General features: G+C 41.7%; 1 protein-coding gene across 8 annotated transcripts in view; it reads right to left on the bottom strand.

Annotated features, from left to right (window-relative positions):
* qkia (QKI, KH domain containing, RNA binding a) overlaps nt 1-25,950 on the bottom strand; it is a 74,326-nt gene that overhangs the window by 38,332 nt on the left and 10,044 nt on the right. For all 8 annotated transcript variants that reach the window (XM_038729392.1, XM_038729396.1, XM_038729391.1 and 5 more), the window contains exon 2: nt 8,137-8,279. In XM_038729392.1, the coding sequence (XP_038585320.1) occupies nt 8,137-8,279 (143 nt within the window). The remainder of the gene's footprint in view (nt 1-8,136; nt 8,280-25,950) is intronic.

Genomic DNA, 25,950 nt, shown 5'->3' with positions numbered 1-25,950 from the left:
AGACAGGAAATGAGATCATGCTGAGGACTCTGGCTGTGTGAGCGCAGAGCTTACCGAAGAGCGGGGCCGGGTGGAGAATACCAATCACTTATTAACCGGCCTCGCTGGGCTTATGGAAATGAGAAACAGTTCATTCCGCGCTATGTATCAAAGCAAGGTGGAATCTGTTCTTACACCAGGCGCTGCCATCTCTGCCCTGCTTTCCATCTTTCCCCATCTTTTCACTCTTCCTCTCACTCACTGGCTTCTAACCTTCCCTTAATGTTACAAAGTATCATTGGGAAACAGCTCATACCAGAGTAATGGCTAACCATTTATTACAGCAAAAACAAAAAACAAACAAACAAAAAACACACCATATCCTCATACCTAAGATACCTTCCGTCTCATTTCACTTAAAGTTACAGTATTTGGAGGCTTCACAGAGGGCACAGGGTTCACAGCCTTTAGGTGCCAATACACCTCCTTTCTCCTTCCACACATCCTCTTTGCAGTATCCATTCATAGCTTCTGGAAATTGAGCAGGCTTCCTTTTCCCCAACTTTCTCTTAGTACACAGGATCTAGCCTTTCCTCTTCTGCATCTCTCTCATCCTCCCATAGTGCATGGGTCTCTCACAGCACAAATCAATGTTTCTCTGTGGCTACACATAACCTCCCTGGTCACCAGCTGGCTGTCTGCCTTTCATCACTCATTCATCTTTGGACGGAAATGTTACATCATTCCATTAATCCATCTTACTTACCTTCGCTTTTAGGCCTCATCCCACATAAGCACACACAGACTCCTTTTCCAAGTACAAGGACGACAGGAAGGGAGTATGGAGATGGGGTGCATCCATTTACCTACCCCACAGCAGATCGCATGCTTGACCTACTGGAGGTGAGGCTGGAGCGATGAAGGAGTGAAAATTTGACTTCGATTCCAATGGTGACATTTTCGCCTCAAAGCCCTATAAACTTCAAAGCTCTTTATTCAGCACATCCAGCATTTAGTGCCTAATCCATGGCTCCTTTTGATAATTCTGTTTGGGTTTATTTTGGGTTTGCAGGCAGGGTGGAAATACAGAGGAGGGAAGACAGAGATGGAAAGCGTAAAGATTGATGTCGGGCTGGAAGTTTGGAAGACGTGAGTGAAGGAAGCACAGAGCAAAGTTTGTGAACTTTCAGATAAGCGAAAACAAGAAAAAGAAACGAGTGAGAAGATCCTAAATAACATTTAGTCTCTCCCTCAGTGCTCACTTGAGTGTCAGTTAATCACAATAGATCAATAGAAGACTGCCCTTTGACACAGCTGAGAAAGATGTGGACTAATGCTAGTCATGCCGTGCTAGCTTATCTGCAAGCCTCATATCCAGAGGAGGGAGAGAAACGGTATCTATTTTAGATTAGTCAAATCCAGACAATACACAAATCCTTTCAATAGAGAATTGTGTTAGTTTAGGCAAAGTAGTGAAGCCACACTTGCATCAGCCATCAGCTCTTTCACTCACGATTCATTAGCTTGCTTCATTAGCTTTTGCTGATACGTCAACTGACTGGCAACCAACGGACTAGTAACAGCCAATCAGCAGCACACCACCACTCCAACTTCTTCAAAAGTACTGAAGCTGTTGGTATCATCAACTACGCTAAGATGCAATGTTTATGCATGTTTACAGTAGGGCTGGACAAAAATAACAATAATTATTGCAATATATCTTTTTTCAATAACAATCTAACAAGTGTTCAATAAATATCAAATAAATGTTTTTACGTGGGATGAATTATGACTTAATTTTTTATTAGGATGTTTATTTTGTTGAGGAAAAAGGACTGAAAAAGCTTTTACTTAATTATACTTAAGGATATTTTTTGACAAAGATTTTAATTATTTCATAATTATTTTGAATGTTCTACCTCAGATTTGTGAAGTGATCCACTGTTTGGCATTAAGTGTTGACCATAAAGAAAAGTTTAAACTACAATTAACAATCAGGTTTCTTCAACTTTCACTCAGGAGTAAAAATCTGCCTTTAAACCCAAAAGAAAAAACAATTTGATACTTATCGTGATAATAAGTGATTTCGAAAGATATGAAACTTTTGATTGTGATAACATTTTTGGCCATATCGTCCAGCCCTAGTTTACAGCTACCTCCGAATTCAGTATACCCTTGCTGAAGTGATTATACTAGTGGTTCTTTCTCTCTGCAAATTCTTGTTTATACTAAATGGTCCAATTGTTGAGGCAAGTGTCTGATTAAAAAAAGGCCAGTTAGGACAGATTCAGTACACGTCTTTGTCACAACTCTATCTTTATATAAAAAGGGAACAGCAGCATTAAACCTGTACTGTATATCTCATGGTAAAAATCAATGTATGAGTGGCCTCTTGTCTATGAAGACAGACATGGTAAGCAAACACTAGGTCCCTGGTGCAGCCTTTGATCCCTTGGTGGTCAACCTGCTTCATCATTCTCCCTTTTCACCTCTCCCCACCTCTCAGCTTAACAACTGCAAAAATGAACAGGCCAAGGAAGAGCTAAACACAGTCCACTTACAGTGTACAAGCACAAGTTGGTAATATGCAAGCAATCACCGGCATTAGTGTGATTATAAATACATATCTAACAGCTCACACTGTTGCCCTTCATCATGTTAACTGACTAAAACAAATAGAGTCCTCTCTGTTTAAATAATCATTGTAATTACCCTCCTCATCAAATAGCTAACTAGAAAACCATCCGTTCATCAAATTATCATCATCACGCATGGCTGGTTAGCTAGAGATATCAAAATCCTCCACTCTGCTGCTCTATCAGTGAGGTGAGGTGTGGGGCAGTACATTTCCAGCACTGGTAATGACTTAAGGGGGTCAGAAGGATATCAGGAGCTGGCATGATAAGTGATGACACCCTCATGGGAACAAGCTTAATGACTTTCCCTGTGCAGGGAACTGGCTGGTTTGGTCCGGGCAATTTTACTGCAGTGAAACAGAAAGGGTCCAGGACATTTTGTCTGCTGAAATCACCACAGCCTCTTTTTTTGGTAACTCAAATCTCTGGGCATTGCAGTCGAAGTGAACCATCACTGGGCAATGAACCAATATTTCCCACACTCTGACAACGCGCACACACACACACACACACACACAATGATGTGGTCATACAAAAAAACTTGTTTAACAAAATGATTTTAGAAAATTTGAGTGTTGTGCATCATTCCTACATATCTTTGTCCCTTCACAGCAGGATTCACTGAAAGGCAAACTAAACTGAATCCTAAATTGTTAGCAATAAAGAGCACAAAATTTGTCTTGATTTATTTAGACATTTTACTGCTGTTAGTATTGCATGAATTTTAATTTTATTGAGCAAATATGTAATATTTATTTACCCATGTTGTATTCTGTAGTATTAATGTTGAACTTTAAATGGTGCCTGTAAAGACAGTTTAGGGCCTTTCTTCTAGCCTTAATACACTGGTGAACAACAACAAAATATTCCAATCAGTCTCCAACAACTGTGTGCATGCATCTGTATTGATCAACCGCTCCATGGCTTTGATTAAGCAGACGAGTCATTAGCAGGGTTCAATTGGGTTCATTTGCCTTCAAAACACAGACTAGAAACCAAAAAATATAGACTTGCAGGGGGATCAAACATCTGTTCTTCTGAGGATATTTAGTTTGGAGATAACAGGTGCAGCTGAAGTGGGGAAATTGGGGGTGGGGATTAAAAGGAATATATTACTGAGGAAAACAACCTGAAGTACCACGAGAACCCCCAAACACCAGATAAACTAATGCCACAGAAACACTAACAGCAGAGCTGCATTGCATAGTTGATTTTATAGACTGTTATATAATATTTATAACTGATCACTCTTTTCTCAGATCTCTTCTAGCTGGCGAGAGGTGTCGAGGTCATCCTGTTTAGCAGTTGCTCAACAGTTTACGTCCAACTGAGGTTCCTATTTCATAGAGTCAGCACAGCAAAAGGTGGTGTCCATGCATGCAAGCGTGTGTTTTTACTTCTAAGCATTTCTTACAACTCAGTGACCTACCCACAACCCACCAACAGTTAGCAAACACAAATACACAGGGAATAAAGTGGAAACAGAGACGCGCTTAAAAGACATGTCACACATTCTATCAGGCGCCTGAAGGTCAACGGAAATGACATGCTGAGCAGTCAGTCAGCTGCCTGTCAATGTAGGTGTGAGTGTGAGCTCCGGAGAGAAGCGGAGCCACAGATAGCGTTTAATTGAAGGTTGAAGTTATCAGATAGCCTGCGACTCAGCTGCCAGTCAAGATGCAGTCATCACAGTGACGCTTCACGCTGCTCTGCACCACTGACGACATCGGGAAAATAGTTTGCAGAGCTGTGAGCGAGCAAGTTGGCAGACAGAGGAATGGAGACAACACATTTACAGATAGATGTGGGGCATGCCGGCAAGCAGACGCAGGCCAGAAGAGGGACAGACTTAGGGGAATTAGAGGAGAAGCACGCTGGCAAGGCAAGTTATTTTGGTAGAATTGACATACTGCACTGCATCCAGGCACCAGGACAATCTAATGACAATCTAATTATCTACTGGTGAAACAAGAGAAGGGGACACATAGGTAAGACAGAAAGCCCCATCGCACGACTGTGCCTTGGCATATGGATAAGGCGGGTATAGCTAAGTGGGAGTTGTGTTTTTAAATTGAAGTGGAAACTTGAGGGGAAACAAGTGGGTGGCAGGTGTCCCAAAAAGATGGGGGAACAGTATGAACGATGACAAATCTTCCATGGCAGGTGAACTGATGCCAAGCACACAAAACAGAGACTTGGACCATCATCCCTTGCTTTCTTGGGAGAACCAAGAATTGCGTCAGCGAGACACACGTGCGTGCGTGTGCGCTCTCTCTCTCACACACACACACACACACACACACACACACACACCCCGCCCACCCAAGTCAACAGGGGGAATCTGGGATCAGACGGAAATGTGAGATGGGGGAAAACACTCCCCAACCTAATAATCATCATTACAGTTTCCTCTCCTTTTAGCAGTGGACAGATGGGGATAGGAAATGGCATTTTTCTTTCCTTTTTCTGCATTTCTTCCTTATCTTCCTTCAAACTGATACTACATCTCCCCTTTTACCAGACTACTAAATAATTCCACTCTTTTTTCCCGAACATACTGACTTGATATAGAGATACTTTAGCTCACTCTTTGTTTAGACAACAATTCTCACACTACAGAGTTCCAAGAAAAGCTCAGTGCTACAAGGAAGTCAGCTGAACACACAGCAACACTTTACCTGCTATTGTCTACTGTTCAAATAATGAAATTTCAAATTAATTTCCACTCTGCCCACACCAATAGCTCGAAATTACGAAGGGCAGTGAGAGCAGCACTGACAAAGTATTGTAACAAGTAATGCAAAAAAGCCTATTACAAGTTACACTGGTACACTTGGAAAAAGGTCAATATAATGTCAAAATGTACACACTGTGGATGTAATGGATTTATATTGTTGTGCTCTATCTTAAAACACATGGACATCATGTTTTAGTGTAACCACTTTAACAGTTTTTGCACATAAACCCTGTTCCAAACGAACATTTTCTGAAAACAGGAAGGGAAAAAAATAATTCCATTTAGACCTACAGCTGATTTCCCCTGGTTCCAATCATCACATCTATAAATAACAAAGCTATCTGGCATTTTCCTCGTTTCCTGCAGACTAAATGACCATACTCTGTGGAAGGAGTGGACCAAAAGAGTGTGAAAAAATGTGTAGTGAAATACATGCCATTCACCATGTGTATTTGTCTCTACTCGCACGTCCTTGTGTGCATGTTAGAGTATGTATAAATTTGTGTCTACTAAGGTCATCAGTGAGTCATCTCGGCCACAAGGGGGAAGCCTAATTAATTTAGTAGCTTTCATGGCAGCTCCTAAACAAGCTCTGGGCAGAGCTGCATAGCACATTGAGCAAAGGGAACACAGGGGTCATCTGAGGATGCCACACTTTTAGTTCATGAGCATCTGTGTGTGAGAAAGTCATTCCATTAGTGTCTTTACAGCCACAGGTGGAAACCACTGCCCTGCACATTTTCACAGACCTACCTCACTTTTCTATTAAATGTATATAGTCATTTGCAGGGTTAGCACAAAACCCACCCACAAAACTGTAATTTTACAAGTAATGAAAAGCAAAAATAAAGGGTATCTATCGCACAGCAGAAATGGTAAGGGTTTTGGCCTTATATCTTTAAATATCATGTTCTACAGAGAATAGACCATTTCAGTAAGAAGAAAGTATCAGCCATGACATGCCCTTTAAAATAAAATAATTGGCTACATAGTCATTTTTGGACCAATTCAATTCTGACTAGACAACTACTTATCCAACTGATATGACTAGACATATAAGTAAATGTATCCATTTATAATGTAACAAACATGGTTGCACATGTTAAACTTAACTTTGCTATGAAATACCGTACCAATCATGATTTTTGGTAGAAATATCAAGAATAAGAATAATTAAAGCAAAAAATAAAGCAATTGGCACACAAAAGCAGCATCAAGTGCAAATACGTAACGATATGGACGACTGAGACAAAAGACAACGATATGAACGATCAACACTGTTCCTGTAAAGCTGGGTAGGTCTCTATTCATTAAAAAGCAGAACAGTAGGACTTTAACGTTACATTCAGTAGGAAGTTAGCTAGCGTTAGCTAACTAACATTACATTAGGAACAATCCACGGCCGACATTTCTGGTTTTATTTTAGCTTTTGAAAAATACTGCCAAAAAAAAAAAAATCTAGAAAATGACTCTTTTTGCATTAGAGTTAATGGAGCGCATCCATGAAAGTGTCAGAACTCAGTTAGAGTGAGACCTATACTGCGCTGTGATTGGCCAGCTGTGTATTCGGGGTGTGGCTTAGCAAAGGGTCAATTAGGGGACAGTGCACGGACGTGAAGTCCTGGCGCTAGAAATGAAAGGTGAAAGACTGGGTTGTGGTTGGTTGATTTAGCTTGAGCTCAGAAGCTGGGTCTGGACTGAGGGTCAGCTGGAGCTAAGCTGATCCAAGCCGGTCCCTGGTGCCCTTTATCAATTCTGTCAGGGGGAAAATGCAATCCACGCCTGGCTGGGCCTTGCCCTGCTCTACAGTGTCTCTTATCCTTTGTCACCTTCCTCCATTCATTTCCTCACTGCAAGCTACTGGGATTACGAAGAGAAACGTTGCTCCTCAAGACGTGACAACCATTCATGTGCGTGCCAAAGATTACCATGAGGACAGGAAGGTGGCTGACTGTGGCCAAAACTTCTTCGCTGTTGCCACCATCCTCATGTCTACAACCAGCCTGATAGCTCCATCGTGAACCATTCTTTCCTAAATGTGTGTGTGTGCACGTAAATGCGTATGTTTCCATGTGAGGAAAGCTTTCTACGCCACTGCTATAACCGAGGCAAGTGGTACGTCGAAAAGATTTCAATCTCCTTCAACTGAACATTTATGGAATTGCAATTTACTTTTCACGATAATCCTCCTCTCACCCTCAGCACTAATCTACCGCTGAGCTGGCTCATAAACACCCTAGCATGTTATGTTTTCCTGAGACCAGGACCAATTTAGACTGCCACCTGATGAAGCCTTAACTATAGTCCATTAACAACTTGGCAGACATTTTCTAAGTCCAGCAACTATCATTAACCAAACTAACAAAAAGTCAAGGGTTGTGTGTTTACCAACTATAAATGAAAAGGAACACTCAAATTGAAGGAGGAAAAGCAAACATATTCCCGTAGTAGACATACTATATGATCAATTTTATGTACCTCAATTAAATTCTGTACTGTAGTTTTCTCAAGTCAAGTGCACAAACATTATTGGCATTGTGACACAGATGCTGTAGTGTGAGCTGTGTACATTTACATTTACTCATTTAGCTGACGCTTTTATCCAAAGCGACTTACAATTGCTATGCATGTCGGAGGTCGCACGCCTCTGGAGCAACTAGGGGTTAAGTGTCTTGCTCAGGGACGCAATGGTGGATGTCTCACAGTGGGAATCGAACCCAGGTCTCCCACACCAAAGGCAAGCATCTTATCTATGCCCCACCCCTGTGTAAACTGGGTACTTACGTCAGGGTACTCTTTGACAGGCACAAACAGTTTTTCCTGCAGGTGGACAATGGGTCCCATAGGCTCAGGCAGCTCCAGAGGGTGTCTCTCCACAAGGCCATTCACTGTGTCGCTGTACATGTCTTTACGCACTCTGTTGATCTCTGAAACACACAAACATGTGCACTGTGGTAAGCAACCAAATAAACAACAGTACAAGTTTTACGGTTTTATTTGGAATTTGATACATCACTGTCATATTGATTTTGACTTCTGGGCAAAGGCTTAATGTAGCATATAAATCTTTGTTGTAAAAAAGAAAAGAAGGAAAACAACTGAAATTTGTCAGTTGCCTTGAGCGTGTTTGTCTTTTATGGACAAACAATTGTGCACATTTTGTTTTGGAGAGTACTTATAATTATCATAGCCTGTGAGTGTGAAAATGTATGGGCATGGGTGCCAATGCCAATACTGGGCTAAAAATGACATGAATGTGTGCAAGTTATTCTATATGCCAGAGACAGAGAAGTTAAGCGCTGCATTATTTAGAGGTTAAGGGCACCATCTTTCCCTTCTGCCTGGTACTCCCCAGTGGCTGTTCTCTAATAGAGTAGCCTGTGCAAGCGGCTGGACAGGTAGGGAGAAGAGACGCAGAGATTCACTCAGACTCTGGTACATGCCTTCAGATCTGATCCCTCTGTCAGATAAAACTAATGGACCCCCCCCCCCCCCAACAGAGACCTCACACACTAGAGGAGAGCGGTGCCATGCAGATCCTGCCCATTCTTTGTCTGTGTGTGTCACTTCCCACTTCCCACGTTTGCAGCCACTATACAGTCATGCCATTGCTTTATCAAAAAGTTAATTAGCAGGAAAGGGTAGGTGAAACCAAAAAGAGGCATCTAAAAAGCTTTTAAGTTGGATTGAAAAACAGCTAAAGCAAAATGGTAGCGCTGGTAAGGCCTTGAGGAACGATGTGTTTGTGTGGTGTGGGGGCAGGTGTTAAACGCTATTTCCATCACTCATGAGACTTTCAGGCAGCTCTATATTAAACTCTAGCTGGGGAACCTGACACTCAACTATAGACGCCCTCAGTAGAACATGGCTGCACTCTAAGCATTAACCTTACACTGAAGGAAAACTGGGAGGTGGGTCAAACGTACATATTTAGGTTTTAGTGCAGTTCTCATCTTTGTTTTAAGTCAGAATAATTTTACACTTACAAAAAAAAAAAAAAAAAAGGTTAAAATAAGACTAAAAATCATGGATTTAGCCATTGAACCGGGGATTTCCTATAGCAGTGAAAGCCTGACAATTGCGTGATTGATGGGCTCACGGACACTGACAAGCATACACAAGCAACATCTGGCCTGCAGCTGTGTGGACAACACCTAAGGGACCCGACGGAACCGTACAAACAAGCCAGAAGACTCGGCCCAGAGCGACTCCTTCCTAAACAATATGACCTCAGCACTCTGTGGTCCACACAGATACTCCCAGACCTCCCAAAAGATGAATTCATCCTCATGGTATCTAGCCCAGAGGGCAGATTACATCAGTCCTAACTAACACCAGCAGCTTCAGGGCAAATCCAGGCTTTGTGTATGAACAGAGGGGCTTGGCAGTGACACATCACACAGGGAGGAGATCGGGACAGTATAACACAGGGAGTAATGGGAATATAAAAATAAAAAACACGCAAGTTAATTACAAATGATTGGGTGTCCAAAAAATCCTCAGTTACATAAAACTTGAACATGATGGCCTGGTGGTGAAAGAGAGAGTAATTTAATCACAGTCACGAGCTTAATCCCTGTAAAGCAAATGTATCCATAGTCTGATCACTCGTAGCACATGTTTCTACAAAAGTAGTTGAAGAAAAAAAAAAATGAAACGCTCCTACATACTATAAATCTTGCTGTGTCTGTCTCTTCAAGCTAACATTAATAAACACAGAAGAGCTATTTAACAGATCACTGGTGGGCTAAGCATTTGTGTAGGAGCCATCAATGGTGAGTGAAGAGGAGCCAATGTTCTGTAGGTTAGAAAGTCAGCTCTCTGCACATACCTTGCAACAAAAGCAAGTATACTGTACGCTATTTGCACAGTCCAACGCATCCAAGAACATTCATCCTTCAGATAACACAAGAAAATAAAAAAGAAGAAGTGAGCACATGTGACAATGCTGCAAAACCACCACCCCCTCCTTCTAATTCTATTTCCTCTCGCTGAAATGCCACATTAACATAAGGGGGCCGTGCTGGGCCATCAGTGGAGACGTGCGGCATTTGACAACCTCTAATTTCAGTAAGGCAAGTCTTTTCTGAAGCACTACGCTCACCTAAAAATTACCCCCTGCCTTGCACGACCGGCAAAATCATTTGTCTTGCTGTCCACCCCGGCAGAATAGGCTGATTTTATAAGAACATAACGAAGGGAGAACGAGGAGTACTATCTTGGAAAGAATAGACAATAAGAGGAAAATGAAAAAAAGAGTAAGAGAAATAAAAATGTGAACTTTGGCAATAGATGGGAACTATCTGAATTATCTACATGTTTAACAGCTGTATGTGGGGGAAGTAACAGATCTCCTCTTAGCCCCCTTCAGACATCTCTGAGCTCAGTGTCAGAATGTCATCTACAACCTGACTCAGCAAACCACACACATAAACAGCATTTTCTGTCAGAGCTATTTACCTGTGTGTGTGTGTGTGTGTGTGTGTGTGTGTGTGTGTGTGTGTGTGTGTGTGTGTGTGTGTGTGTGTGTGTGTGTGTGTGTGTGTGTGTGTTTTGAGGGGGATCATAATATCTCTATTTAGTGTTTTAACCAGACATGTGTTAGGAAGAAACAAAGATCAACCTTGAGAGTAGATGGAGGGCAGAGTGGAAGATGGTTTGATGAGACAAAAGACAGGAAAGAGGGAGAATTACAACCACAGTGCTGAGCAAGCAGAGCGCAGTTGTATTCCTCTCGACTCGCACTGCTCTTTTCTGCTTCAATGTAAGTTAAAACATCTCATTTTATCCATCTCTATATTGTTTCAGTTGTTGCCCTTTCTTCTCAAATCTGCAGTGAAAATGGAAAATGTCACAGAATCCATCTGCCCTTTGTAAGCTCAAGTAAAGAGACTGTTTCTCTTCATCTTCTTGGTGATCTCGGCAATGGGGAGAGATGAGTACGTAAAGGGAAGGATGTGGGAGAGGAGAATGGCAGGTGGAGGGGACCTGAAAGGCAGTGGACTGAGGAATGAGAGAGAGGAAGTGGCTGTAATTTGAGAGCCAAAAATCAAAGAGTGGTGTGGTTTGTGGATGTTAAGTGTGAAAGTTCATTCCTGAACTTGAAAAATGTGGTTTGAAACAAAAAACTCCACTTATTATTGTTTTCTGGAGGTAGGAGTTTGTCATATCATATTATTTATGATTAATATCAGTATAAATTTTAATATGGATGAAAAAAAATCATTGTGATAATATCAATATCCTGACTTCTTGTTATTACACACTGCAACAACACGCATGGCTGAACGTGAAGGTAACACTTCTACCAGCTCCACGGTGGAGGAGTTAGGTCCAAAAAAGGGTACTGACTTCAGTATTGTGGAAGTGGTTTGGTTGCAAAATATTAGATTTTTAACAAACCATGGTAATATGTAAGAAGTGCAAGAAGAAGGGGGCAATACAACAAACTTCTTTCACCACCTCAAGATGAAGCACCCGGTTGTGTATTAGGAGTCCCTAGCTCAACAGCTATTATGAGTTCTAAACCAAAAATATTCTTTAGTATTTTGTCACATCATCAAGAACACAATTACTGCAGAAATACCCTGAAAGATAATATTTTAGGGCCATATCGCCCACCCCTTGCAGATCTTTTTCAACTCAGCTGTGACCTAAGTATTACACTTTAGTAACGTGATTTACTATAGGCCCCACACGACCACCTGTTAGTATGTGACAAATGTTTTATATTGATAACAGCTGGGCTATCTGCATGACAGCTGACCGGATGCCATCGGCTGAGATGCTGTTGAAAGCTTTTGGAGTCAAATTTGAGTCTCTTCTTTTATTGGAAAGCACATCCTGATTATATCTGAGCTGCCTGTTTATTTTACTGTTTTATTCTCGTTTTATTTCTTCTTTTATCATGCGTCTTTTAATGTTTTATTTTATTCTCATGTACTTTATAATTCACTGTGGTATATTATGTCATCTTTCTCTGTGTCTCTTGTGAAGCACACTGCTATAAGTGCTCTCTTAATAAAGTTATACTTTATACTTAATAAATTATATTGTTATATTGGTGCCTTGATAATGGGGTAAATATGACCAAGTGATAGTCCTAAGATATAAATCCATCATTAATGACTCTAGATTTCAAGCGAGTGTTTTCATTTGATAAAGATGGTGATAGTGTAAACATAGCTAAATTCTTGCACTACAAAAATGTACTTACTGATAAACAATATGAAGTGTGTATGGTTTAATGAAGCTTAAAATCAGCATGCCTAGAAATTAAACTGCACAATTAGCTGTTTGCTTAGCTCCTACAACTGGCACAATTGGTTATTTAGCAGGCAGACTATCCATACCAAAAGTCACCAGTGAAAAGAGCTCTGGGTGGCATATGGTCAGATTTTTACCCTCATAGAGACCCCTTGATAAGGCAAAGTATAACTAGGCCTAGGCTGGAGAGTCATACGCACGAGGGAGGGGAAAAAAATAAAAATAAAAAACGGACCGTGAAAAACAAATCCATTAGGCTAAAGCGTATCTACTCATCTGAATGAGTGATATTTGACATAGTCAGCCACCGTGAACTCAGCACCATGGGATAGGGAAGCTTCTCATTTATTTACCCAGCCTGATGCCAAAAACAGGACCACATAGAAGCAGCACTGGCAGAATAAATGGAGTTGAGATGGGGGTGGAAAGGCTTAAGACAACAGAATAGCCACTTGGGATGAGAAAATGTTCTAATGTTGCATCTAACATGATCTAATGAATATACGCAACGAATGGGTACAAACTTGGGGAATGGAGAGGAGATAGATGGAGCAGTGAGATGAGGCGAGGAAGAAAGAGAGGGCTGAGTAAAATTAAAAACAGTGGAGTAGCCCAGAAGGAGATACTGTAATCAGGTTTAAGACTGGTGAAGATCATTCAGCTAGACCTGCTCCACTAGAGAATGGGAACAAGTCCATTAAGAGCCCCAAAATAGACATGCTCCATAACTGCTTTGTCCTCACCCTGTAGCTCTCAGAAAAACATCCTCTGACCATGCAGAGCACATCTGTCCATTTACATGTATATGTCTGTGTGTGTGTGGGGGGGGGGGGGAATGCAAGTAATCAGCTTTGCCGGAGGAAAGCAGCTTTAGATGCCTTGTGATGCCTGGTATTAGGCTGATAATATCTGGCACCTGAAACAGATCGAGTGTAACACCAATTAATCTTAAAGCCAAGATGATCAAATGTTCAAGAGACTGAATGAGTCCTCCTTGTTTGGGGGGATTTAAGATCAAAAACCTCTACTGTACGAAATCCTTCCATCTTTGCCTGCTTGCACATGCATGCATGCTCAATTCATGATTTGAACAGGTGAAATAAAAAAAAAAAGTCTAGGAAAGCTGAGGTAAATATAGACATACAAATGTGGTCGAAAAACTACAGAAATTACAGATACACCTAATGTGACAGTGCCGAGTGAAACAAGACTCGGGCGAGGAACAAGCCTTTTCACTTTAAAGCTGTGCACTTTAGCAATCACAAAGCCTGGGTACCCGTTGCAAGCGAAAGGATTTGGGCGTTTAATGCATTCCTGCCCTTTATTCACGGCACAGACGACTTTATCCAAGACGACACTCCACTTCAACAGTTTAGGGGTTTGGCAGGCCAAGCATATGAAAGACGGAGGTTTCTTTTAAAGCAGAGAGCAGAAGTATAGTGTGCATTGGTGGGGGTGACTGAGCCATGAAAACGTATGCATTTCTGGGTCTTATCGTCAACACACAGCTGCCTCGCTCTCCCCCTCCCTCTTTGCGAAGGGAGGGAAAAAAAAAAGTTTCCTCATGCTTCTGTCTTATTTTTACTTCCTAATCTTTGATTTAACAGTAGGCCTAGACTGCACAATCCTTTGATGTTCAAGCACAAACTATTCCTGTGTTGTTAATGAGTACGCTGTACTATCAGCATAGTTAGCATATGTATTTCAGTTCTTACAAGGATAATACCGAGTTTGAGTTTGAAATATCCTGTCCTTAGAGTTTGCATTAGGGAACATTTGCATTGGTGAACTTTAATATAAAAACACCATTTAGCATGGGGGTCAATACTTAACTTGACATTGGTTCCAATTTACCAGATTCTAAATGTAATATATTGGATAGCATAAGTGTGAAAGTGCACATTGATATATACAAAATGTGTAGTACAGGACGCTCTGTTCAGTATGCAACTTATTTGGTTTTCCAGACACCAGACCCAAAAGAACTGTGGGGGAAGGAAAATTATGGACAACAATGGACAGGCAGGAGCAGATCAGATGCGAACCGCGGATCAACATTTCAACCCCATTTAGGCAATATTATGTTTCCGGAAATGGCAACATCAAACACACCAACTAATTTGCGTCAGCATTACCCAAGTGTGTCTATTACTTGTAGTAGTCTAAAATACACAGGGGTGCAAGTCGTTCTCCCCATGGTGTCCAAACAGCCTCTTTCCACAGATTCAGAGAGAGAAAAGGAAATAACGAACAGCACAGGAGTTTATTGCTGTGGATATGGGACTATACTCATATAAAACACAAAAGTGCTTGAGCTACTTAACAATAATGTGCATTCACATCCGGATATTTTCGTAATCAAGCTGCAAATACATAGTGTCTTTTGTTTTCATTAGATTACTTATTGGGTAATGTCCAAAGTCCTAAGTCTTCTCAGCAGAAAGTGCACAAGAACAAAGAGTACGGATATAAACCCCAACTATCTTTGGAAGATATACACTTGATTTTACTAACCCAAACTGCTGAAGCATCATATTAGCTTTGGCTGAACGTTTGGCATACAACGGCATTTTGGCACAGAACAAGATCACCAATCTCTTACATAAGAGTGGCACAAATAGGGGATCACCTCACAGCCAGAGTGGACAGGATAAATATGCACTTGCAGCGACCAAAAACTTTTTCAATGTATAAATGGTATGTCAGCTTTGTGAGACAGACTAGGAAAATCCTATTTGTTTGCACAATTTAAACTGTGTTAATGTTCTCATAATGTATTTCAACCATCAAAATAAAAACTGTACGAAAAAAAAAAAAAACATCTCCACTTTGCTTTACAGTGACTCATCCACATGGTTTCCGAACCCTGACATGATGTGGATATCAGCCCTGGCCCCACAGGCTGAGTGGTTTAAATGGCTCTAGACAGAAATGACGGTGCGGTTTGCTGGCAGCCAGAGGGAGAGATTTATGTTGTGCGTCAGGGATTCTCCTAAGGCAGGCTGGGAAAAAAGCTCCAGCATCAGGTCTTTAAGGAGATATGCCACTAAATAAACAACTGGCGTAACAAGGTTTCTGGATCCTCTCCTCCCTGTGCCAGGTATAATAATAAAAAAAATTTAAATTACAGAAAAACACTCCCATACACATACACACATCTCATGGGTAAACGCCACTGCCAAGACACAGAGGAACTATGCTTTCATCCAAATTGGAAAAGGACGGTTGATAAAGTGTCTGCACACACTTAAACTAACACAATCTCTTTTAGAGGCATACACTTTGGTGCATAAATTGTACAAAGTATATACATGCTGTGTTTGCAAATGTACACATGCACATTTATTTCCCAGCCAACTACCTCCCGAAAGCAGCACGTTCTGCTCTCTGATCATCAATAATGAGGCGAAGAAGCTTCATGCGTGTGCCCTGACATAAACCTAAATCCATATAAGACATAAAAACAAACAACCAACTAAACATTGAAACACCCACACACGCTAATGAGCTCTTGTGTGTTCGTAGGCATAGCTCTCCTGAGAGTGTACCCACAGGAGAAACACTCCACACGGAAGGAGGGAAACTGCCTCTGCTAAACAAATACAGCAGGAAACAGTGCTACATCTCTGCTCTACCTTGCTGTACTAGCCACTGCCACGTATTTGGTCTACTGTCAAAGTGGAAAAAATGTATTACACATCAACCCAACACTCCCCCTTGACTCTTACTTATCATCATGAAGAAAGTACCACAGTACCAAGAAGTTGAGGTTTGTACGAGAGAGAGAGAGAGAGAGAGAGAGAGAGAGAGAGAGAGAGAGAGAGAGAGAGAGAGAGAGAGAGAGAGAGAGAGAGAGAGAGAGAGATCATGTTTTTATACAGAAATAGAAGAAAGAAAAAAAGTTTAATGTAGTGGAAATGATGTATTGAAGAGCAAGACATGCGACTTGTTGAAATCAATTTTGGTTCAAACTTGGTTTCTCTCAGACAAAAATCAAAAGCAAATGTCATTAGCCTATCAAATCAAACAATGACTTTAACACATCCTTACATTCCTAATTACGTCAGACACATTGAGAAGTTGGACACGCCGGTTACCACCTCCTCTATTCTGGCTGAACCCCTGAGAATATGGATGCTAAAATCAGAATGTGTAGGTGTGGTGATGGCCAAGAACAGCAATCAGCAAAGCCATTAATCATAACCAGTAGCAAATGCGGGAGGGGGCTGTCACTGTGACTGCATGCAGGAAGGGGAAGAAGTGCCAAGCTGAATGTGGCTTTCTGTGGCTGCAGCGACGATGACTGTGTGCTATAGGAACGTGTCATAGCACGTTAGTTTGGTGATTAAACAAAGCAGACAGACAGTGCAGACAAGGAGAGAGGGACCAAAGGAACGGCAGAAATGAGGGGAGGCAAGAATGAAGCAGAAATAGCGATAAAGTGGGACAAAAGGGACTGAATACACCGGGAAGAGCATACATTTTCCATTTCAGAAAAAAAAACACCCTATTAGCCTGTATTAGAAATTAACGTAGAAAGAATTGGCCTGTTTTACATTCGTTCTTCTAAAAAATTTGACTAGAGTGACTACTGTCACTTGACAACTCCAGCACCAGCAGTGACAAATGAACAGGTGCAGTGATTGTCCTGGAAAATGTGGCTCAAAAGTAGGCCAAGTTAACTAAGGCTTGAGATGGCGTTGTGATGCCAATTTTGAGATCATGATAATCAGTGAGGCAAAGTCATAAATCAACTGTCAAGTGGCCAAGACATATAGTGTTACAGAATGTCCCCAGATGGCGAGGCCACAAAGACTTTAAAAAAAGTCTTTAAAATGCTAGTAGTCAGAGAAAATCTTCCAAGAGAACGTGTCTGAAAAATCAAATGACAGAATGGTGATTACTGAAGCTGTAACTTAAAAGTTGCCAAAACGCTTCATCCACTGGTTGATGCCAGCTGTCTTTGGACTGGTAAAATGGAAGCTGAAAGACAGGCAGGCCATATTTTGCTATGCGTTTTATTTTAATACCATTTAAAATGTGACCAATCAATTTGTTGATTTTATTTTTATTTCCAAACACTTAACATCTTTAAAATGAGAGACAAGAATATTAGGTTTGCAAAAAGGCAGGCTTCTCTCTGCTGAACTCTTTGACTCTTTAATCACCATCACTCAGGCCCATATGGTGTTCCCTTTTTTGTCAAAAGTAACCCAGTGGGCACAGAAACAAAGCCAGGTAAAATTGCTGACATAAGAACCATTATTATTTATTGGGATATTCCAAATGAAATGTTGCTGTATTGACTCCATACCAGTTATGCACTCAGTTAACACTCAACTGGGAAGCCAAATGCAAAATTTAGTATAAAAAAAAAATAAAAGTAACGTCTCTTTCTCAGACATATTTTACAATATAGTGTTCTTAGTCACACTTGGCTCTAGAGGATAAATCCTACATGGTTCCAAGAAAAATAGTATCAAAAACCCATCTTATCCTCCTCACTCACATCACCATGCTATCCCACCCCAAGCTTAACAGTGAAATGAGACCATATCTGCAGAGATATTAAGACCTCAGACTAAAATTAGAACAAGGAATCATCACATTTGATGATGTGGAACTGCTTTATGGGGTTGTGTACTGGTGGGGGGCCATGCTGGCAGCCTAATGAGCCATCGGAGTGCCAGTTTTGTGCGCTCAGTGGGGTCTACCAAAGAGTGAGGTGAAACTGGCAGGGAGGGCTGCCTCGATACTGAACTATAATGGCTTACTCTTAATGGTTGCCACAAGGGGCCAACGTTCATTACTCTCTGCGTGGGGAGACTTTCAACAGGATCCTGGGGTGAAAAGTGCGAGTACATGCACACTCACACACACTTAAACATGAGGACGGCACCCCAAGGGGAGTGATCAAGATGGAAAGCAACAGAAACGTGTTTCTTTCCTTCACACCCTCACAGATACAATTTTCTCATAGGAAGCACCAGGGAGTGTCAGTGTGGTAGTTAACACAATGCGGAAAAGCTCCTCCTCATAGTAGTTTCATAATATTGCTAATTATTCAGCGATTGCGAAAATATTCTAAATCCAGCCCAGCAGAAGCTAGAGTGCCGCGCTAATACTTCCTCTCTCCTCGGTTCACCTTTTAAAGTAGCCCAATACCCTAGCTCAGCTGAAACAGCCAACCTAATGCACACAAATGCAGACTCAGGCTCCTTCTAAAATACCAAGCAAAGATAGGCTATTTTACTGCTGCTTTTGCCATCTGAACGGGGAGCGATATGTAGTGTTAAATTGGAAGCCACAGCAATAGTCATTTAACAGGCTGGCTTTAAGAGTGAAGCCTCATGAGCTGAAAATAGTTTCACAAATTTGAGAGGATATACTTGGTTGGGGGGAAAAGAAGTAGCCTGCCTACAGAACGCTACTATACAAGGAGAAGGCCAGCCTTTTACTTCCATGAGATATAACCTGCATCTGTGTGGCTCAATGCATACTAAAAGGGATGGTTGGTTATTACAGGAATAGTCAGAACTGGTGGATTAATTAATATGAACACAAATATACACTCAAAGCATGAACAAAGCATGCGCTACACAAACAGCCAAACGGATAGTTGGTTCTTCTGCATCTCGTGGGAACTCAGACTTTACCTGCCAGTGAAACCAGACAAACAAAAGCGAGACCTGAGCCGTGTTGCACAGTGCTACTCAAGAATCCCTCTCTCGCTCTCTGCTTGAACCCATTTAACTCTACTTTCAGTGTTTCGGTGGATGTACACACGCTACTTGGGTATCTAGAAACACAACTGTTTTATCCACTGAGGCCTCAGGCATACTTTTACAAACATGCATCCAGACTTGCACAGATGTGTGTGCACGCGCGCGCACACGCACCCCCACCCATCCACAACAATGCAGGGGATGCTGTGTAAAATGAAGCACAGGATGCATGCTGTGAGCTTTACAAGATGTGAGAATACAAGATAAGAGTTGGGAAGAATAACAGGATGAAGAGCCAGGATGCATGCTGACGGGCTATATGTCTGTGGATTACAAGAGCAGTCCGTGGTCCCATTTTGTGTTGACTCTTGTCCTGGAAACATTTCCTCTGGCATGTGAAAAAGGGGGTATCCCTTTCCTTCGCCCACTACCTGGAGAGGCCCGAGAAGATGGACATTTCCGCGGCCGAAGAGTTGGGCAGAATAACTCTGCTTGAATTGTAAACAACCGATCAGAGGGTCTGAAATTGCTGAGCACTTTTAATCTATTAAAGACATCTTAACTGCGTCTACCCCTACACACAGCTGTCTCCTGCGTCATGCAACAATGGCAGGAAAGGTCCAGCTGTCAGGAGAGGAAACAACAGAGGAAAAGGGAGGAAGGAAAAGCGTCGACTGTCAATGTGACTGGGGAAGATAACATGCGCTGTGCTTCCTGTCCCCACCTCTGTAACTAAGGAGACCACAGTGCTCACAACCAATGGGGAAGATGGGAAGGAGGGAATATAATTTGTCATATCCCCCCCACTGTTCAGTTTGGAAAATAAATTCTCAGGTCTCTCTATGTGATCTAACTTCTATCTCTGATCCAAAGGGATAAATTTACCCATGCTTCAAAATGCTTCCAAAAATATGAATCCACAGGAAAGTACCACGCTTTCAGTGGGATTATAAAGTATACTGACAGAAAACCAAATGGTTAATGTAAAAGGAATAAAAATGGGGGATGGAAACATTCAGGCAGTCATTTCCATCACAGTTAAACACTGCCAAAAGGAAACACGGCAAAAGGATGAGACAAGGGCAACGTTTTAACATTAAACCGTGAGTAAATCCTTACATCAACTGTGACTGTGATTTTGATTTTGTGAGGAACAGATGTGAGCAGCAGGAGCCTGCCAGTAGTGCAGTATTGAGAATGTCAACAAACAGACTGGAAAAAAGAAAATCTCTGTTTAATATGTGTTTGGTAGGTGGGGGAGTGACAGAATGAGGAACAACCACATTCCTTTCCCCTCGCTCATAATCAGGGAATGAGGTCACTTGATAACAAGAAATGCATTGATGCCGCAAAAACGGAGACAGAAGCAAACACAGTGACAACTGCCTTCAAGTATCCTTCGTTAGAAATTAATCTTCAATCCTCTTTTGTGACAGACATCCACAGTCTCATCGTCTGTCTGAGCAAAACTCAGACTGAACACCGACTTGTATCAAGAGGGTTTTTCCTGGATCAAAATCAGACAAAGGTGGTACTGAAACACCGTGTCACCTATTGAAACTTGATAAAAAAACAAACAAACAAAAAAAAAACAGGGACAATAAAGACATGCAAGGCCCCATCTAGCTAGTTGACACACTATCACTGAAAAAGAGTGATATGGTGTTAAAACATGCTTCAGTTTAAATGTATAAAATAAACATTACACCACAAATACAGTTATAATCTGATGTAAGCGAATACAACAGCCGTGCAATAACTCAATCTTATCATGTTCATGTTGATTCAACTCTATGCTTGCTTCACATGCTGCGTTTGTGTTCTTGTTGTATTGGATTTCATTTTAATGAAAAAAAAACAAAACACAACAAAGCATTAATGGAGAGAGCTCAATGTCATCTTTCCTTTACGACACACAGTGACTCGCTCGTTGCCAGCTAATTAGGTACCCCTGGCTACAACTAATGCAGTCTACTAAGAATAACATAAATGAGATGGACAACATATTTGAAAAGGTGCTTGGTATAATGCAAAACAATTCAACAGCTCCACAAACTAAAGCATTTGAAGTGGCCATGATGCTGAATGAACAGTTTCAATAAAGACTGGTACATTCAACACTGGGTACAAGAACCACTGACACTGTCAACAGCTGATCAGTAACACTGGTACTTTGACTTTTCCCTTCCTTCTTGCTTCCTTCCTTGGAGGGGTTTGTCCTGTATCCCAAAATTTCTTAGCAATTAAAAAATTAAGTTTAAGTTTTAGTCACCAGGGCAAGGGAGTTTAAGTGCTTCACACAAAGCATAAGCTGCAAACTCACAAAGTAATATAACAGAAAGCCAAGCAGTAAGGCCAAACAAAAGCAAGACAAAATGTTGAAGACAAAAGACGCTGTGCTAGCTACGTTCACCTCTCATTACCTTGAAGTGATTTTACAGTAGCAATTACAGGTGACCACAGAATTTAATAATGCTTAAATTCTCTATGCAGAAAAACCCTTGGAAAGACGTGAGTGTTGAACACAGGAAGACAGACAGGTTACATCACAAAGTGTATGCATGTGCGTCCGCTGTTTCATCTCCAGGCACAGGGCCTGCTGAGGCTTGTAGCTATCATCTTAAGTTCAACTCCAACAGCCACTCATTCGGTGTCCCTGGGTGTGACAACACAGAGACTCACATCACAGCTGATGTTGTGTCTTTGTGCAGGCTCTTCATTGTCTTCACAGCCTGACATACCATTTATCCAGGATCTGAATCTTACCACTTCAAACACCTACTCTTGTGAAATACAAATTAGACATACAAGAAAAGTGTTAAATATTTGGATGGATATCCATGGTCCTCTGCCAGAACATAAAATTGTTCTGGGCCAAGTATCCAAGGATGGATTGTGCACACATGTTGGTGAGTCAAACTGGTGCATACTCCTTCTCAATGAACAACAAACAGGCCTGGCGCTTTTTAGAGACACTGAAAAATTCTCTTGGTGTCTGATGCACTTCCGTATAAACATTGCTTGACTCAAAGGACAGACGATGAAAAGAAAAACAAAGGACTCCCCCTGACCTCCCCCTTCTGTCTGCAGATCATCAGAGGAGCTGCTCTTTGGCTGTGTGTATGGTGGCTGTGGCTGTGTCCTGAAGATCATCCGGTTGATCTGTTTTGTCTGCAGAGTCGCGCTAAACATACCATTAACATAATTTAAAAACAAAGATGTTGTAGGGGCTCTAACAACTGGGTCAGTGTCAAAAAGGTAAGGGAGGGAGAGTCGCTGACTCAACAGTCAATAACCAAGCTTCCACTATGCTTAAGTCTTTAAACATTGATCCGTCTCAAAGCACTTGCGTGTTAAGGCTTAACAAATTTGCAAGGGCATATGCATGTGCACAATTACAGCCAGCGGGTGCAGGCATGTTGTTCTCTTTCAAACAACGTTGAAGCATGCGAGTGATTGAGTATAGAGCCAAGCGCATACTAGTGTCCTGAGTGCAGAGAGTGAGAGCTGGGCTGATGCAAACCGACAGACCACGTAGCGGGGCCTTTAATGTCACCACTGGTCCTCACATGAAAGAGGCAATGTAGCCCCAAGGCTGGATTTGTGCCACACATACGAGTAGAGAGGGAAGCTGCCAAAGAGAAAACAAATGGAAGGAGGAAGATGAGAGAAGGGAACACAAAGACAGAGGGGGAAAAGAGGGTGACGGGAGCTAGAGAGTCACTCCACTAAAATAAATAAATAAAAAGGCAACGCCAGGAAAAATGAGTCATTTCCTTGTGTGAACAGATACCGATTTTCTCCTTTGGAAAACACCATGACAACGATGGAAAGCAATATAATAAATAGATGAGGGGGGCGCGTGTACATGTTTAAGACCGAAAGAAAGAGATAAGAGGCAGAAAGCAAAGCAAACTGTATGTGTGTGCAACTGTGGTACAGACAGAGTAGGATTATAGTCATGGTGAGGAGGGAGGAGTGGAGCGAAAACTGAGGCCTGGTTCATTGAAAGTGTCAGACGCTCAATAAAAATAAGGTTGCAGGAAGAGCTCCCATCACAAACACCCTAAACTCGTGTCAGACAAACACTCTCCAAGAAAGCAGAGTAGGGGAGAGGAGAGGAAGGGTGGGACAAAGAAGCGGAGAGAAGGATTAGAGGGGACAGAGACAGACAAGTCCATCCCCAGGCAGACTATTCTTCACCTTAAGGGTGTCATCAACAGCTGGCACCTTGCTCATGCTCACACCTGTCTCACCTGCTGTGTCTAGATGCCGTCCAACCCAAGCTGCTCTTAACCTTCCCTAGAGGACCACAAACGTTTACAATAAATGGTGTAATTTGCCCACATGATGCAGGTGACCACAAACATATATCCAATCCAAAATTCAATTTTTTTATAGCAATGAGAGGCAAATCTCTCCAACTGTGAAATCACCGTGTCACTCCAAGTCAGTGAGCTTGTCATGGCACGTCCTGCAAGAAAATATATACACCAGGCAGTCAGGAGCAGCTGCAATCTTATCCAAGACGACAATAAAGAAACACCTTGGAAGCATTTTATGAGCAACATTCCTCAGCCAAGATGGTGGAAGTTAAGGCTAAAGTGTACTGGATCAGCATCTACAAGCAGAGAGAAACAGACTAACCGTGCAAGCTGGTTGTTGCATCACCAAACTATAAGCAACTTTTTCTTAAACCTCAATTATGAGTTGTGTGACCTGTCTTGAAGTTAGTGGCAATGTCACTTTTCCTCTGTGTCCATTTCCTACTTGTTAGCTTTGTAGCCAAGAGTAAGGTAGCTACTGTACATTAGTAATTTATTGGACCAGGAGTTCTCGGGTCTGAGGTGAATCTTGAATTCAAGTCCCAGTAATTAGGATCATTGGGTTTGGGGGATGAAATGCCAATGTAATGTGTGGTAAGGGATGTTTTTGAGTGGATCTCCTGAATGAGGTTGGTATAAAGCTGCCTCAATACTAAAGATACCATTTCTTGCCACACCGCCTGACTTCGTTGCTAGACCAAGTTAGAAAACGGCAACAACAACAACAATTGAGTCGCAAAAGTAGCAAAACTACAAGGGTAGAAATTAATTTCTAGGTAAGCAACCTAAGATTTCACACATTTCTTGATTGCAGTACCACCACAACATATGTGCATTTATCATGTACTCAATATCACAATGTTCACATTGTTTCACTTGCTGTGCACCAATAGGGTAACAATTTTAAGGAAATGGTCTGGAATTGGCTTTGCTTGCTGGAGCGCAAATTATTAAGGGATATGGATACTGATCCACACACACTATACCCAAAGTAATCATGTTCACGTTCTTCTGTATACTTTGGGATACAAAGCCATGTTTGTGACACAAGGCTATACACTGACAATGGCTTTTCTAGACAACAGAAAGACTATAGAACCTTTCTTCAACATGCTCCAAGTTGTCTCCACCATCCAACTGTGAGAGCAACCATATAAATGAGAGGGCTCTTGGGCTGCATGAACCACATGTCTAAGCAGCTTCAATAACAGTAAATTTAGCATTGCACACTCATCTATAGTATAAACCAAGTGATAAAGCAATAAGTATAAATGCACTGCAAGTGTATTCGGCTTGTTATACAGACAGCACTCACGTGTATGTGAACTGGTAGGAATGACCCGGTGTATGAGTCTGGCCCATTAAAACTCAAAAAGCCATTGTGGATCATTAGCTGAGGGGAAGGGAAGGAGAGACAGAGAGGTGGAGTGTGAAGCTGAGGGAGGGGTTAGTGACCTTCCTCATAACCAACCAAATGACCTCATTTACAGCACATAGGAATCCTCTGTCTCCCCCGCTGTTCTTTATCACATTCACCATCCTCCCCTCGCTCTCGGCAGCCTTGCTCGCCTTTTTCCTTTAAGTGAAAACAATCAATCAACTGAGCAGGGACGAGCCTCACGCTCACTAACCCTTTCATATACACAGCACATTTTTCCCCCTGCCAGCTATCTGTGGGTTTTTATGACAGTCTCCCCTATGTTACACACGGTGCCAAAGAGGCTCTTTGTTTCACCAATTAAAGCCTAATCATACAAAACCACCCATTATTTTCGGCTCCATAATCTCCTCCCAACTGCTGAACTGATAAGGACAGACAGACTTAAGCCTCATCACAAACAGACAAGCGGTGGCAAACACTAACCAAACATGACACAAAACTGTTTCACTTGCAGTTGCGCAAATCTGACTTTGTTCTGTGCTGCTGCTTTTCAGTTGGACACATTGCACACATAAATTATACTATGCAGATCATGTTTTACATTACAGCACAAGACTGCAGGGCAGACAGCCACTGTAAAACACAACTGTGCAACACATGTAATTCTAGTTCAGCTAGGCAGTCACTATGTGCGACTGGGTCAGGAAGACAGGAGAATACCCTTGTTCAAGCAATTGAAACATTGCTAAATAGGTAGAGGAGGCAACTGATTAAAAATGTGAATTAAAGTGCCTGCTCTGTGTGACACTGCTTTAAGAAATCTGTGAAAAGTTCCTCCAGCATAATTTCCATCACTAAGAGCGGATAACACATCAACATGTTGGGTGGTCTTTTGCTACTT

Source organism: Micropterus salmoides, unplaced genomic scaffold, assembly GCF_014851395.1.
Source record: "Micropterus salmoides isolate LMB-PRFRI ecotype aquatic unplaced genomic scaffold, ASM1485139v1 Ms_hic_scaffold_19, whole genome shotgun sequence".
NCBI lineage: Eukaryota > Metazoa > Chordata > Actinopteri > Centrarchiformes > Centrarchidae > Micropterus > Micropterus salmoides.
Note: the sequence above shows the minus strand (reverse complement) of the source record. Positions and strands in the feature narration are given on the sequence as shown.